We start from the raw sequence: 14,360 nt of genomic DNA, 5'->3' as shown, positions 1-14,360 counted from the left end.
GGCAAGGTTGGGTCCATTCTGCAGGTGGGGAGGGGAGAGGGAATGGAGTGGGGCTGAGGGAGGCTGTGCCCATCGGTGCTGTTGTCGGGCCTCTGCAGGTGCAGGCTGGGGGGGTGGGTTGGGGGGGGTTAGGGATGTGGCAGTGGGTCAGGTCAGCAGCACAGAGGGAGGCAGCAGCGACCCCAGCAGTGCTGGCAGAGGGGGGTGGCCCCGGGGCAATGGGGGGGCTGCAGGGTCCCTCTCCCAGCCATGGTGAGGCCGGGGGCTCCTCTTCTCTTCTCTTCTTGTTTTTGCAGAATTGCACAAAGAGAGGTTTCCTTCTCTTTTTTTTTTTTTTTTTTTTAATTTAATGGATTGTAAAGTGGTGTCACACCCCCCCCCCCTTTTTTTTTTTTTTTTTGTTGTTTTTAAGAGATATTTTGGCTCAGATTTGACCTCTGTTGGGAAATGATTCTTGTTACTGTACAATTTTTTTGCCTCCCTAATGATAATAAATTAACACTTTTGCGTTGGGGGGTGGTTGCAGTCACGTTGCTTCCTCGCCAGGGTGAGACCCATCCCTCCTCTGCACCTCATCGGGCCAGGGTCCCTGTCCCCCAGGCAGCACCGGGCTGTCCCCTTTCCATGGTCCCCCCAGAGCTGCCAACCCTGATGGCTCTGCACGCCTCCGGGTGCAGAGATGAGCTTGGGGGTGTCTGGATGCAGCCATCGCTGCTGCTGGACCTTCCTCTGCCCCCACTTGTGTCCTGCTGCGATGCTGGGTTTGGAGCGGGGTTGCTGCAGGGCTCCTACCCCATCTCCCTGCCCCTTGCCCACAGCAGCTCCCTCTCGGGGCCGGTGCTCAGTGCTCTCCTGTGCCCCCTGCATCCCCCCTGCGCTGACACCAATCCCCCATCGGGGTTGTGCTTTGTGCCCTATGGCAGCCTGCCCGGGTATCCGCGCTCTGGGGTTATGGGGTGCTCTGCCTGCTATGGGGCCGTGCGGTGCAGCCTGCGCCCTCCCTGCCCGCGCCCCCCCCGCTGTCCTCCTCCTCCCCACACATCCATCCCCGCAGGGACACAGCAACAAGCCCGGCTTTGTTCCTGCTTGGCGCGGGCTCAGGACCGAGCAGCGCGGACCCAGCGCAGGAGATGCCCCCGCTCCTTCTCTCCCACTGCCACCGGGAGCCCGTGGGGGCACGGGGGGATGCGGGCATGGCAGCAGCCCGGGCTCCGCTCCCCTCTCTCCATCGCCGAGCCAGGATGAGACCCCTCTTCTTGCCCCTAAAGTGTGGGGCCCAGCAGTGGTGCGGGGGGGGGGGGGGGGGAGGGAAGGAAAAAACCCATTTTTGTGCTCTCTGAAGAAAACTGGGGCTTTTGTTTCCCTGGCAACGGGGCTGAGAAAGCGAAGCGCGGTGGGTGTCGGTGCCGCACAAAGCCCGCAGTGAGCCGCTCGCATTCACCCGCCCGTAGCAACCGTCTCCCTCGCCCCGGCATTTCGTGGGCTGGGCAAGTGCCAGCGGCAGGACAAGGAGCTTTAACAGCTCCAGCGGACGGGGCCGCCTGCCCCCAGCCCTATCCCGCTGCCCCCGCTGCTCCCTGAAGCCCTTCCTGGGTGCGGGAGCTTGGAACCCGAGGTTCTGGGGCAGCCTTGTCCCCGCAAAGGACCAGGGAGCCCTGCACGGTGCTGCTTGGACGAGATGCTTCGCCCTGCGCCAGGGGTGCAGCAGGATGGTGCCCCCCGGCACTGCACGGCAACACCGTGTAGCAGCGGCACCTTGGTCCTGCGTGGTGCAGGGGGGGAACTGGGTTCCTTACAGGCTGCGGAGCACATCTGCCCAGTGCTGGGATGGCCTTTACTGGGACCAGTTTGAGCCCTACAAACCAGCCAAAGCCCAGTGCTTTGGGGGAGACCCTTCCAGGGGCTGGCTTGGCACCAGCATCACCCCAAGGGATGGGCAGAGGGGCAGGGGGGGCCTTTCCCCATCTCCTTTAGGTGCTGCCTGACCTGGCATGGCCGCTTTTCTGCCCTAATGCCCACCCCAGAGCCCCCAGGTTTTAGGGAAGAGCCATCCAAACCCCAAGCAGCGGCTCCCAAGGGCTCTGCTCGGCAGTGCCGGACTGGTGATGCGTGGCGTGCTCTAGGTTACTGGTTTATTGAGCTCTTACAGGGCACCGCTCGGTGGGATACAGTCACTGGGACCTCCTACTGTGGAGGGGGCTGGCAGGAGGGGACAGGACAGGACAAGGGCAGTTTGTGTTTGCTGTGTCCTCTGCAAGCCTCCATGGAAACCCTCCATAGGGTCAGATGGGACCTTTCTGGCACAGCTCCATCTGCAGAGCAACAACCCCTCTGAGCCTGGCCAGGCAGCCAGGACGGGAGGGCGGTGATGCCCTTGCTGGCCTTTGGGCAGGGGCAAGAAGGCCGCCGATGCAGCCACAGGGACCGGGCTTTCAAGCCTCACTTGCCCAGTGTGGGGTTTGAAGCCCGGGGTGCAGCTCCTTCTGCTGGTTCCACGTCCAGACATGGGCACTAACGGCAAAACAACGTTTGGTCTTGGGAGGAGGTGGCGGAACGATCTCTACAGCTCCCCTTGGGCGCTTAGCAAGGGGTGCCGAGGGCCAGGAGGGGTGGGGGGGACTCCCGGGGCTTGTCGAAGAAGATGGAGGAGGACATCTCCGTTTTGAGCTTGCTGTCAGCGCTGCCCTCGCTGGAGGCAGTGTCAGGGCTGCAGCCCTCGCAGCAGCAGCAGCAGCAGTCCATGAAGGCCTGGCCCAGGGGTCTGCAGAGGCACAGGAGCAGCACGGGCGTCACTGAGCACTTGAAGAATAGGAAGAACTGGTTGATGAGGTTGAGCAGATCCAGGGTCTGCTTGGACATGTCGGGGGACATGTAAGCCACCACGATGTTGCAGACGTTCTCCGGGGTGGTGCAGAGCCCGTAGATGATGGTGAGCCCGATGATGGTGCAGTTCAAGTGACTCTCGCACTGGCTGTGCTTGCTCCCTCGGCACTCGGTCTTCTTCTCGGTGCCGCTGATCCTGCGGGTCACCAGCTGGCAGCTCACGGTGAAGAGGATGGGCAAGCAGAAGTAGCATCCAAAGTACCACCACATGCGAGCGTTCTGGTAGGTGAGCACCAGGGAGTACACAGACTCGGGCAGGTTGGACGAGGGCTTCATGGTGCAATATTCCATCGCCACACCGGACACGGGCGACGTGTCCTGTGCCAGCTGCCAGAGCAGGATCTCCGGCACCGACAGCGTCATGGAGCCCACCCAGATGACGGCCAGCTTGGCGATGATGGACTGGCACTGCTCAATGGGCCGGGTGCTGGCCTGCGGGCTGGTGGCCGCATGGAACCTGTCGATGCCCAAGGCGCAGAGGCTGAAGGTGGTGACTCCCAGTGACGATACCTGGCAAGGGGGAGGCAGAACAAGGGGGGGCTTGACTTTACCAGCCTTGTGGCAAAACCCCGGCTGCCCAAAAGACCCTTCCTCTATGGCTGCATCCCAGGGTTAAAGCCACCTTCCTGTGACTCCTGAAGCAGCAGTGGATCAAAACGTGCCTTGAGCCGTTTGTCCCTTCTCTGCTTTCCTGTCTGCCCAGCCAGGGTGGGAATGGCAGAGTTGTCCCCCAGGCTCTGCCTCTATTCTGGATGGCTCTCAGGGAGGAAAAGCAGCGCCCATCGCATCAAACAGCACCTCCGCAGGGTCCCCCAGGCCCCCTCAGCTGCCCCAGGCTACCGTGGCCCTGCCCTGCTCTGCAGAGCTGCTGCCTGCTTCCCGGAAAGGCCGAAGGAGCTGAAGGTGCCATGGTCACAAAGCAGCCTGGGGCAATTTCCTCTGCATTGAGAGCGGCAGGAAAAACATCCCCTTTGCCAAAGGAGGCAGAGGAAGCGCGGTGGCTCTGGGGGGGCTGGCGAGGCACCGAGGGGCACGATCAGCATTCATGGTCCCAGCCCCGGAGCCGCAGCTTTGCTCAGAGCCAAGTCCCACAGCCCTTGGCCAGGGAAGCGGCAGTCACATGCTGGTGCCGCCCAGCATCCCCCCGTGCTCCCGAGGGACCTTCCCAGCTCCCAGGAAACCTCCCAGGACTCTGCACGGATAGCAGCTCGGAGAAAGGCCACGGCCGATCCTCCTCAGGAAGGGGTCTGGTTTGGGGCCATTTCTTTGCCTGCAGTGGCTGAGCTCCATGGGGCCACAAGCTTTCTCCATCACTGCAAGGCCTGCTCTCTGAGCAGGCTTGAGTCCTGGTGATGGGCACGGAGAGGTCTGGTGATGACAGAAGGTCACCACAGTGACAGCCCTGGGAGGGCAGACCTGACACTGTCTCTGACCAATTCCAACCTTGTGCTTGCCCCCTTCTTTGATAAAGCAGGTTTTGGAGCCCCGGCCAACACACAGAGCAGGCTGGGTCTGTCTGTCATACACGGGACCAGAGGAGAGCCCCCTGATCGCACGTCCCTGCGGGGTGGGAGATGCCCCACAGCACGGGTTTGCTTTCAACCCAAGAGCAGGACCATGCACAATGACGCCATCGGGGGCATTTTTGCTCATTCTGCCTTCCCCTGTCACCACAGCCCCTGCAGCCTTCCCAGTGGGTCCCCAGCTCCTCCCAAACCCATCAGGGGTGAGGCTTGGGGACAAGCAAAGATCTCCGGTTCTCAAACCTTATTCCCTGTCTCTCCCACCCCAGCGTTGCCCCAGCTGCAGCCCCCTGCCCTGGGGCCATCCTCAGCACCCATCACAGCCAGTGCTGGCCAACACACGGTGGGGCTGAGGGACAGGGACAGGGACAGAAGTCCCCTGGCAGGGTAAATGAGGCTTTCATGGGCTCTACCCAGCGCTGGCAAGGTTGGTGCTGGGGGCAGAGCCTGAGGAATGGCCCAGGACAGAGGCAAAGGGGAGGTGAAAATGGGAACCGTCCCTTGTCTCCTTGCTGAGCCCCACAGTGGGGGTCTCTGGGCACACAGCCCTCGCGCCAGGCCATGGAGTGCCCCCAAAGCCGGAGGGCAGCTGAGCCGCCCCCAGCCCTGTGCTCTGCCTTACCTCCATGAAGGGGACGATGCGACAGGACACGTCCCCCAGCAGCCTGTTCTTGGTGATCTCATTGAAGATGACCACGGGCAGGCAGAAGAAGAGGATGAGGAAGTCCCAAAAGGCCAGGCTGGCCAGGATGGAGTTCCAGGCACTCTTCATGTAGTAGTTGTGCCACACAATGCACATCACAGAGAGGTTCCCGATGATGCCCACTGCGAAGACGATGAGGGACAGGAACATCACGGCGTAGGCGCTGTAGGAGTTCTCCGTCACTGGGTACAAGGGGTTCTGGATTTGCAGCCGCCTGTCGGACACGGTGGTGAGGTTGGCTCGTGGCTCGAACCCTTCCCTGTCTGTGGGGACCCCTTCTTGCTGCTCAGATTGGTCCGTGCTGGATGGCAGCAGGGCCTTGGTTGGGTGCAGGCTGCCGGAGTTGAGGGGCCGCGGGAACTCTACCCTTACCCCCGGCACGTACTGCTGCACCGACTTGGAGTCCTCCTCTGTCCCCCGGCGCAGCCGCTCCATCACCTGCATCCCTGCACCGTGCCGGGCCGTGGTCTGTCCGGTCCTGCCTCCATCCTCCCCCTGGCCATGGTGGGTGCTGCCTTCCCCAGCCTGCCCAGCTCTGCCTCGCGTTGCCACGGCCCCTGGCACCAGCAGCATCAGCAGCAGGAGGACAAGCGGCAGCGGAGAAGGCATGGTCCCCTCTGCACCCTCTGGAGGAAGCGTGTGGTGGGAGACAGCGCAGCCCCGAGCGCAGGGACCCCGGGGCTGCCGGCAGCGATGGAGCCGTCCCGGTCTGTCCAGCGCCGGCTGCAGCTCTGGGCTCTCCGGAGGGCGCTGGGCTCAATAAGAGCGGCGCTGGGGATCGGCAGAGCCAGGCCCTCTGCTGGTCACCCACCCGCTCCATGGGAGCCTGCCAAGCTCTGCTTGGATGCGCCAGCACACGGGGTGGGGAGCTCGGCATCCCCCAACGACACCCCCAACATAGAATCATAGCATGGTTTGGGTTGGAAGGGACCTTAAAGCACATCCAGCTCCAACCCCCCTGCCATGGGCAGGGACACCTTCCATAGAGCAGCTTGCTCCAACCTGCCCTTGAACAGTTCCAGGGATGGGGCCCCCAACGTACCCCCAGCATCCCCCCAGAACGAGCCAAGCAAAGGATGCTCATGGCTTGGCACTGCCGATGGGCTGCTGAGCTCAGCTGCTTCCCACCCGCTGCCCACAGTCAGGCAGCACTAAGGATGCCCAAGGTCCAGCACTGGCATCGTGTGGCACGTCCCCTGCACACTCAGCCTGGACTCGGGATGCCCTTGAACATCCGGAGCAGCTCCCCAGGGCTGGAGGGGTAACGGGGCTGCCCTGGGCAGCACAGTGAGAGGAAGACCTGGCTGGCTTCAGTCCATGCTCCTTGCCACATCAGGGTGCAAGATCTGCTGGCCCAGTTCACCCAAGGTTTGCTGCTCCTTTTCCTACTGACTTCCCTCCTGGGACAGGTCCCTGACCCCCCATACCTAGGACATCTCCCCGTACCCATTACCTCTCCCCAACATCCACCATCTTTCCCCAATTCCATACCTACCACCTCTCCTCTGTCCTAGTCTCCTGTTCCCCATCCCGTTATTCTCCCTGCTCTGTCACCTCTTCTCTGTGGGCCTGGAGAGACCATGGTCCCCTCTGGGGACATGGCAGCCCATGGGGATACGTGCCAGGCTTGAAGCAGCAGGGCTGCCCCCAGCTTTGGGAGCTCAAGGACTGTGTCCCTCCCGCAGGGGCTGGGATGCCTCACCCCCCTGCAGGCAGCAGACACCAGCCTCCTCCATCTCCGCCTGGCGCCGTGCCTGCTCTTCCCGGAGCCAGAAGGGCCTCTGGGCTGACATCCCGGAGCACCAAGGGGAACGTGGGCCTCTTGCTGTGTCAGTAGGAGCTGATGCCCTGGGGCCAGCACAGGGAAACTGAGTCCCAGCTTTCAAAGGCTGCCCCTTCCAGAGGAGCGCGTGAGCACGGCGCAGCAGGATGTGTGCTGACGCGGGCTCCAGCAGTGGCGTGCTCCTGCTCTGCTCAAAACCACACTGTGCAAAGCTGGCCCCTGGTGCTCATCCACGGCAGCTGGGCTGGGGTAAACCCCCATTGCCCCACATCTCTCCAGTGTGGGGCAGGAGGAGTCTCTGCTCCCAAACCATTTGGCTCAGCCCAGTGCGAGCCCTTCAGCCCTCCTGTGCTGGAGCCTTCCTCCATCGTGTGTGATGGTGCTGGTGGAAGCCTGCAGCCTTCACCTGCAGTCCCAGCCTCACGCTTCTCCTGCAGTTGAGTGCTGCGCCTTGAATCTCAATGATGCGATGGATTTTGAGCTTCATTTGGGTATTTCCAATGGGGAAAGGAGGATTTCAGCTCTTGCTGGGGTCTACAGGAGCAGACATCAGGTAGGAGAGGTGGTGGCATCAGTCCCCGCATGAGTGATGCCATTGGTGAGGCTTGGGGGAAAACCACGCTTCCTGGTGACAGAGCTGAGTGAGGGATGAACAGAGGCAAGGCACGGCATGGGGCAGGAGCCCAGAGGAGGATGAGGTCCTTCCTCAGTGCCCACATCAGCTCGGAGGAGGGAGCTCCTCGCCTGCCAGGAGGGATGCTGGCACCCAGCACCGCTCCGGCCCAGCCGGGTGTTTTCCCGTTGGGAGAGGGCACTATTTTTAGTTTCCTTTCATGGCCGTTGCACAAGGCCTGGGTGTGCCATGGGGCTGAAGACAACAGCAAAGTTCACTGGGGCAAGGTGACACTGCGGCGGCACGGGAGTGACCTCAGGCGGGCTCTGTCACCAGGGAATCGCTGCCCAAGGAGCCTCTCCAAGATGCTCCTCTTCCCACTCCCTATTCAGGAGCTACCAGACACAGCGGGTCCTTGGCTGTCCCCTGACTGGAGGCCAAACAACAGACGCAGACTACATCGGTATCAGCCCTGATGCTTCAGCCTGCCTCCTGGCCAGCTCTGATGGGCCGCTGCGGGCCGCCGCAAGCACCGCACGGCAGCAGCGGCTGTGTCCTGGCTGCCTTGCCTCGGCAGGGTGAGCTGCGCCAGCCCCTGCCGCTGCCCCTCACCTTGCTGCGCCTTTGTTCCCGGGGTCACTTGGGGCAGACAGAGCCCAAACACGCAGTGAGAGGAGGGAAACTTCTCCCTTTTGTTTCCACCAAACAGCCCGGGCTGCAGGGGAGCAGGGCAATAACAGGGCTGGAACACGCCTGTTTGCCCTGCGCTGCTCCAGTGAGCTCTGTGGCTGCTCGGAAAGGGGGAAGAGGGCAGGGAGGGGACATGGTAAACACAGACGGCTGGCGCGGGCAAACCTGATGGCAGGGCACGGGCTCCCCACCACTGCTGTAGCCCCTTGTTCTGAATGAAGATGCTCACGTGTGATTTCCATGCCTTTGGCTTGTGGCTGGCACCTGAGACGAGCACAGGGTCTGTGCCCACCCCAAAATTAAGTCCTGGTCCTGTCTCCTGCAGGTATAAAATCCCAGCCTGGTTTGGGTTGAAGGAGCCTTAAAGCTCCTCCAGCTCCAGCCCCTGCCACGGGCAGGGACCCCTTCCACTGGAGCAGCTTGCTCCAAGCCCCTGTGTCCAACCTGGCCTTGAGCACTGCCAGGGATGGGGCAGCCACAGCTTCTCTGGGCACCCTGTGCCAGCGCCTCAGCACCCTCACAGGGAACAGCTTCTGCCTAAGAGCTCATCTCAGTCTCCCCTCAGGCAGGTTCAAGCCATTCCCCTTGGCCTGTCCCTGCATGCAATAGTCCAGCCCAGTTGGAGGTTTTGGGGGCAGCATCCTGTGATGTTTGCCTTGCTGTGTCCCAGCACACCGTGGTGCACGCAGGAGCCAGGAAAGGCTTTGGAGCCTATGGGTCCCCCCGTCCTGCTCCTCCCACCTCCTCCCCAGAGCTCAAGAAAAGCCCCTCCGGTCCCAGCACAGCCACACTGCGCTGAGCAAACCCTCACCCCGTGGCCTTCGCATCCTGCTGCAGGACTCAGGCTCTGCTCCCCGTGTGTGGGTTCCCCAGCAGTCACAGGTTTAAACCACAACGTGAACACTCGGCCCCATTTCACAGCAGGGAAACTACGAGGCAGGTTCAGCTTCAGGCAAGGGCAGGATTTTCCTTTTCCTTGGAACAAAAAGAGCGATGTTCTGGAAGCGATGGGAGGTGTTTGGAGAGGCCCAGAGGCGGGCCCAGGTTTTGGAGCCCGCTTCATCCCCAAGTTCCCTTGTAAATGCATCTCAGAAACGCATAAATGCAACTTGGAGCAAACCCACTCATACGTTTAATAAACCATGTTCAAATCTGCCACCTTCTTTTGGGGGACTGCCTGTTTGGTTTCTCCATTCACCTCAGTTCAGTCCCTCCATCTTTAGTAATAACTCCTCCGTTTCTCCCTGCCTTGGGGTGAGCATCACGCTCCTTCGCTGCTGTGTCCCCCTGCTCTGCCTGTCACATGCTGAGGCCTTCAGAGCGGTTTGGAGCTTGGGTCTAGGGGGACTATTGCAGCATCCCCACGTCCTGGGGGCCATCAGCTGGAGCACTGATGGACACCACCACAAGGTTATGGTCTGGTCATCCCATCTCCTAGCACCACAGCGTGAGTGTTTCACGTCTCTGACAGCTCCCAGTGAGTCCCAGCTCTTCCTGCAGCCTCGGAGGTTAAAACCCATCCGGCTGCAAGAGCACAGCTGGGGATGCAGGGGAGCAGCGGAAAGGTCTGGGGGAGCTTTGAGGGCAGAGCCTGGGCTGGGTGAAGGGCTGCGATCCCCGCGTGTGTCGGCAGAGGGAGAGGCAGACTGGGGACCGGTGACTGCCAAGCCATGGGTGCTGGGGAAGCGCCGGTGGAAAATAACCCGCCTGCAGAAGGACGGATGCTGAGCAGCCCTGAGAGGGGCGCAGCGCTGGTCCGTGCCCGGCCGCACCGTTCAAGGTCTCAGAGCAAAAGTCAAGGTGATTTGCGCTTACCAGGAACATCGTAGGAAGCTGCGAGGAGGGACGTGGCCCATGGGCAGCCTGTGCTCGGGTGCGCTGCTGGGGGCAACGGGACCCTGTGCAGGGACTCTGGACTCCCTTCCACCAAGTGCTTCAAGGCTGGCAGCAGGATGGTCCAGAAAGCCCCTGTGGAAGGGGTCTGTGCCCAGCACTGGGCCCCGATGGGCTAAGAGCACCTTTCTGCTTCCGTGTGGAGCACCTGCCCGCAGCGGTGATGCTGTGAGGTGCTGAGCGTGCGGTGCTGAGCAGCCCATGAATGTCCGTCCATGCCAACGTCTGCCATCAGGCACTGCAGCCCCTTTGCTTCCTTCACTTGTGTGGTGGGGAGAGGAGTCAGCGGCTGGGGCTGGCAGCGGGGCGGGCAGCGGGGACTGCCCCAGGGATGCAGGGGGACGGCGGCGGACTGGGGGGCACGCTGGGGAGCGGAAGGGGGAATGGAACGAGGCAGCGGCGCTGCGGCCGGGGCTCGGGGCGCGGGGCGCGGGGCTCTGCCTTGGCCCGCTCCCGCTGCCCTCGGCGCTGCCGTTCCCGCACGGGGATGGCCCCGCGGTGCCATCTGGCGCTGCCGCGCCCTGGGCGGGGATGAAGGTCACGGAGCAGCGCCCAGCGCCGGCTGACGGAAAATTCCCGGCTCTGCGCGCACGGAAATGAGCGCTGGGGCTCGGGACCCTGCCCCCGGGGCCCTGCAGCCTCGCTGCCTCCCGCAGCCCCGCTGACACAGCAGAAACACCCCCCCACCCCCGAACCCATCCTGCATCCCGGTGATGTCCTTGCCCCAGGGTGCGCTGTGTCCCTGGGCAGCTCTCACTGCCCACAGCCTGGACGTACACACGGGGGTCGGTGCCCCTGCCTCTCTCTCCTCATGGACCCGCACTCTTTGCTGGAAGCACAGGCAGGGCCACACCAAAACCCCAAGGGCCAGGGATGTCCCACGGAGCTGGTAACACCCTCATTGCTGTGGCCGTGCGAGTGGTGGAGAAGATCGTGCCTGCATCCTTGTAGGCTGGAGCTCATGGGAGGATACAGGCATCTGTCTGTGCCCTGCCGTGCAGTGTGGCCAGGTCTGGCCCGACGGTTGGGTAGGCAGGACCCATCTGAGGTCCCAGAGGTGCAAACGATCAGTACTGTGTGCTCTGCAGGTATCTATAGAATCATAGGAAAGTTAAGGTTGCAAAGGACCTTATGATAACCTAGTTCCAACCCCTTATAGTCCAGACTCAGGAGAAGGGAGAGTACAGGAAGGAAACTCCTAAGCCTTTGCCTTAGAAATCCTATTTTCCAGGGCTGTGGCACTGTCTGGGATACTTGGAGGATGTTGGATGATACAGGGAGGGAAAAACCTCCCTACCAAGCTTAATACCTTGCAGACTCCCTGCATCTTGGGATGCCCCCATTGCAGCCATGAGGACACAGCCGTGGGTGGGTGAGTCTGGGCTCCATCAGTGTTGGGGCTGCTCTACCAACACCTGCAGCATCAGCAAGGCCAGCCACGAGCACAGAGGGGCACGCAGGACCCCTGAGGCTGCTGGCACCGTCCTTCCCAGGCTCCAAGCGCCGCTGCTGCAGGTCAGAGGTGTGAGCCATGGCCACTGGCTCTGTCCTCTCCCCAGGCTCCCTGTGCAGCTCTCCCCTTGTGTCTCAGCCCCATTCTCCCCTCGGCCCAGGTCAGGAGCTCTGCTGCACACCAGAGCAGTGGCCCTGAGTCACGGGGTAACACAGCCACATCCCGCTGCTATCTCCCAGGTGTGGCAGCTCAATGGGTGACGTGTGGCCAACGGGCTCACGAGCGCCGAGGAGCTGGTGATGCAGCAGCAATGACAGCCTGGTGCTGATGGCACTCATGGCTGTGGGTGGGAGAGCTCTTTCTGCTCCTCACAGCTTTGGGCAATGGCTGAGGAGCTCTGACAAATGTGCCAGGATTTGGGCTGCTGCCTCCTGGGAGAAGCTATTGAGCCCCAAGGAACCCTTCTGGGGATGTGCCTGAGGCAGACTCCTCACCCCTCTGTCCCTGAGAGCATGGCCACGGGCATGGGCTGATGCCTGCCATGTCCTGAGCATCCCCCCCTGCTCCATTGAGTCAGATGCACATCCTGGGAGCAGAGCCAGCCTGAACCCTGCATCCCTGTGAGCAGTGGAGACCTGGGCTCCTGAAGGCCATAGCACCAAGGCCATGGGATCCTAAATGGTTGCCCTTTGTCTGGACTTCGTTGCTGTGGATGTTGTTACAGGTCCCATCATGGTGTTGGAGAAGGACAGTGTAAGGGATGTGCTTGTATCTTGTTGCCATCCTCCTCCTATCAAAGCACAAGTCTGCTGGTGAGTCACCTATACCCAGGCCTTACCAAAGTGCAGGCATTGGGGCTGGTGCAAACACCACATTCCTCAGCATCGGCCTGATGTTGATTGTGCCCCTGCTTATCAGTGCAGGCCATCCTCATCATCTCCTCTTTAGGGTTTCTTCTAGTGCTTTCACACCCAGCTGTTCCTACACACACTTCCTCCAACCCAGTGTTAGTATATCTGTTACACAGCCCTACAAACAGGATGGCAAACCTAGTCCAAAATGTTCTTCTGGTGCCTATAACGATGGCTCAGACAGGAAAACCAGCAGCATAAAACCAGCAGCAATTGTGATGTGCAAAAAGAGGGACACGGCGAACATTAAGAAACTAAACAATTAGGAAATTGAGAGATTAAAAGTAGCAACCAAAAGAGTGAGATGTTGGTTGTTGTGTAAATACGGCACTGGAGGGCACAGACTAAATGTACTCTGTCCAAATTGATTCCAACAGTATCATAGCGATGCTATGTCCTATAGCAATAGGATGGGAGCCGGCTGGAAGTAAAGTGATATCTTTGAATAAGCCATAGCCATGTCCAAACAAGGCAACCACCCGAGTGTAAACCTGGGCAAGCGAAGTGTAAACCCATAGGAAGGCGAGCCAAGCTTTGCTTTTATTTTCAGGAACAACTTTCTAAAGGCAAGCACAACGTTCAACCCTGCTTTTCAGTGCCCGAAAGATGGTGATGCTGCTGGCTAGGAGGGGATCCACTGCAGGTGGTTTATGGGGTGTTATGGGGAAGAGTCAGAGGGATTTGGGCACTGAAATGCTCTCTAAAGACTGAGGTTGCCAGCTGAGCCTCACAGGGATCCCTTCTGGAGCCAGTGCTGCTGCGGGCATCAAAAGCTGCAGTAACACCCTATGGTGACAAGTGATCACCAGGCAAGGAGGGCCACGGCTGCTAGAGCCAAAGGCAGGGTTGCTCAGGAAATCCCCTGTTGGGGGTATGATGGGGTCGGAAAGGACCTTTCTGTTTTCAGGTGCTAATTGACACAAAGGGAAATTCAACAGCAAGGAGGGAAGGCACCAAGTGGTGCTCATACCCATATCCCCTGACTTTGCCTCTGCCTCCCCCTGTGCTTTATGACCTGCTCCACGCTCTGCTGCACAGATGGAGCCGCTCCCTTGCACTGTTCTCCTCATGAATCACAGATATTGTTTAAAGCTCTCGGGATTGCGGCCAGGAATCATTTTCCACCTGTACTGCTTTGTTTTCTTGGGCTCTGGGGCTTGCTCTGAGATCACAGTGGGGCAGGAAAGACGGGGAATTGCTGCTCAAAACCTGACCCAGGTCCTTGATGGCTGTCCCCATCGGTCGGTGATACCCAGGACAGCAGCAAGGTTCCCAAAGGGGAGATCAGAGGAAGGCTGAGGTTGGAGGCACCTGTGAAGATCACCCCATCCATGCCTGCTCAGAGCAGGGTCAGCTGGAGGAGGCTGCCAAGGACCATGCTCGGGTGATGTCTCCACAGCGTCCCTGGGTGCAGCTCCTGGCCTTTGCTGCAGGCGTGGGCATGGAGGGCAGGGTACCACAAGGTGCCTTGGAGCAGGTAAATCTCTGGCAGCCCCATAGCGAGCTGCCCCATGTAGGTGATGAAGCACACGCTGCCTTCTCCCATAAGCCGTGGACCCCGCAGCGAGTTCTCCATGCAGGATCACCCCTGCCAGGGTGCGACAGGGGTGATCCAGCACCCACCACCGGAGCTTGGAGAGGTGCAGGATGGGGCAGAGGCTGCCGGTGAGGAGCACTCATCCGCAGCAAAGAGCTGGTGGTGCTGCAGGCTTGGCTGCACTCACGGGCTGAGGGAAGGCAGGTCCCTGTCCTGCTCCTCCAGTTGTGAAACTGCAGGAATTCCTCCGGGCCCTGGTTTCTGCAGAGCACGAGAGGACACCGAGCAAAGGGAGCTGGGGCAGAGAGGCATTTCCTACTGGATGGGATGGGATCAGGGATGTCTGCAGCCTCTGCTTCAGATCTCATGGG

General features: G+C 60.7%; 1 protein-coding gene across 1 annotated transcript; it reads right to left on the bottom strand.

Moving 5' to 3' along the window:
* Nucleotides 1-2,122: 2,122 nt before the first annotated feature.
* GPR37L1 (G protein-coupled receptor 37 like 1) lies at nt 2,123-5,844 on the bottom strand. Its single transcript, XM_065698181.1, has 2 exons — nt 5,029-5,844; nt 2,123-3,393 (listed from the first exon to the last, which is right to left on the bottom strand). The coding sequence occupies exons 1-2, from the start codon at nt 5,716-5,718 to the stop codon at nt 2,581-2,583; spliced, it is 1,503 nt and encodes a 500-aa protein (XP_065554253.1). The 5' UTR covers nt 5,719-5,844; the 3' UTR covers nt 2,123-2,580.
* Nucleotides 5,845-14,360: the final 8,516 nt, after the last annotated feature.

The sequence above is a fragment of the Lathamus discolor genome, chromosome 19, assembly GCF_037157495.1.
Source record: "Lathamus discolor isolate bLatDis1 chromosome 19, bLatDis1.hap1, whole genome shotgun sequence".
Taxonomy (NCBI): domain Eukaryota; kingdom Metazoa; phylum Chordata; class Aves; order Psittaciformes; family Psittacidae; genus Lathamus; species Lathamus discolor.
This window is presented reverse-complemented; position numbering and strand designations above follow the sequence as displayed.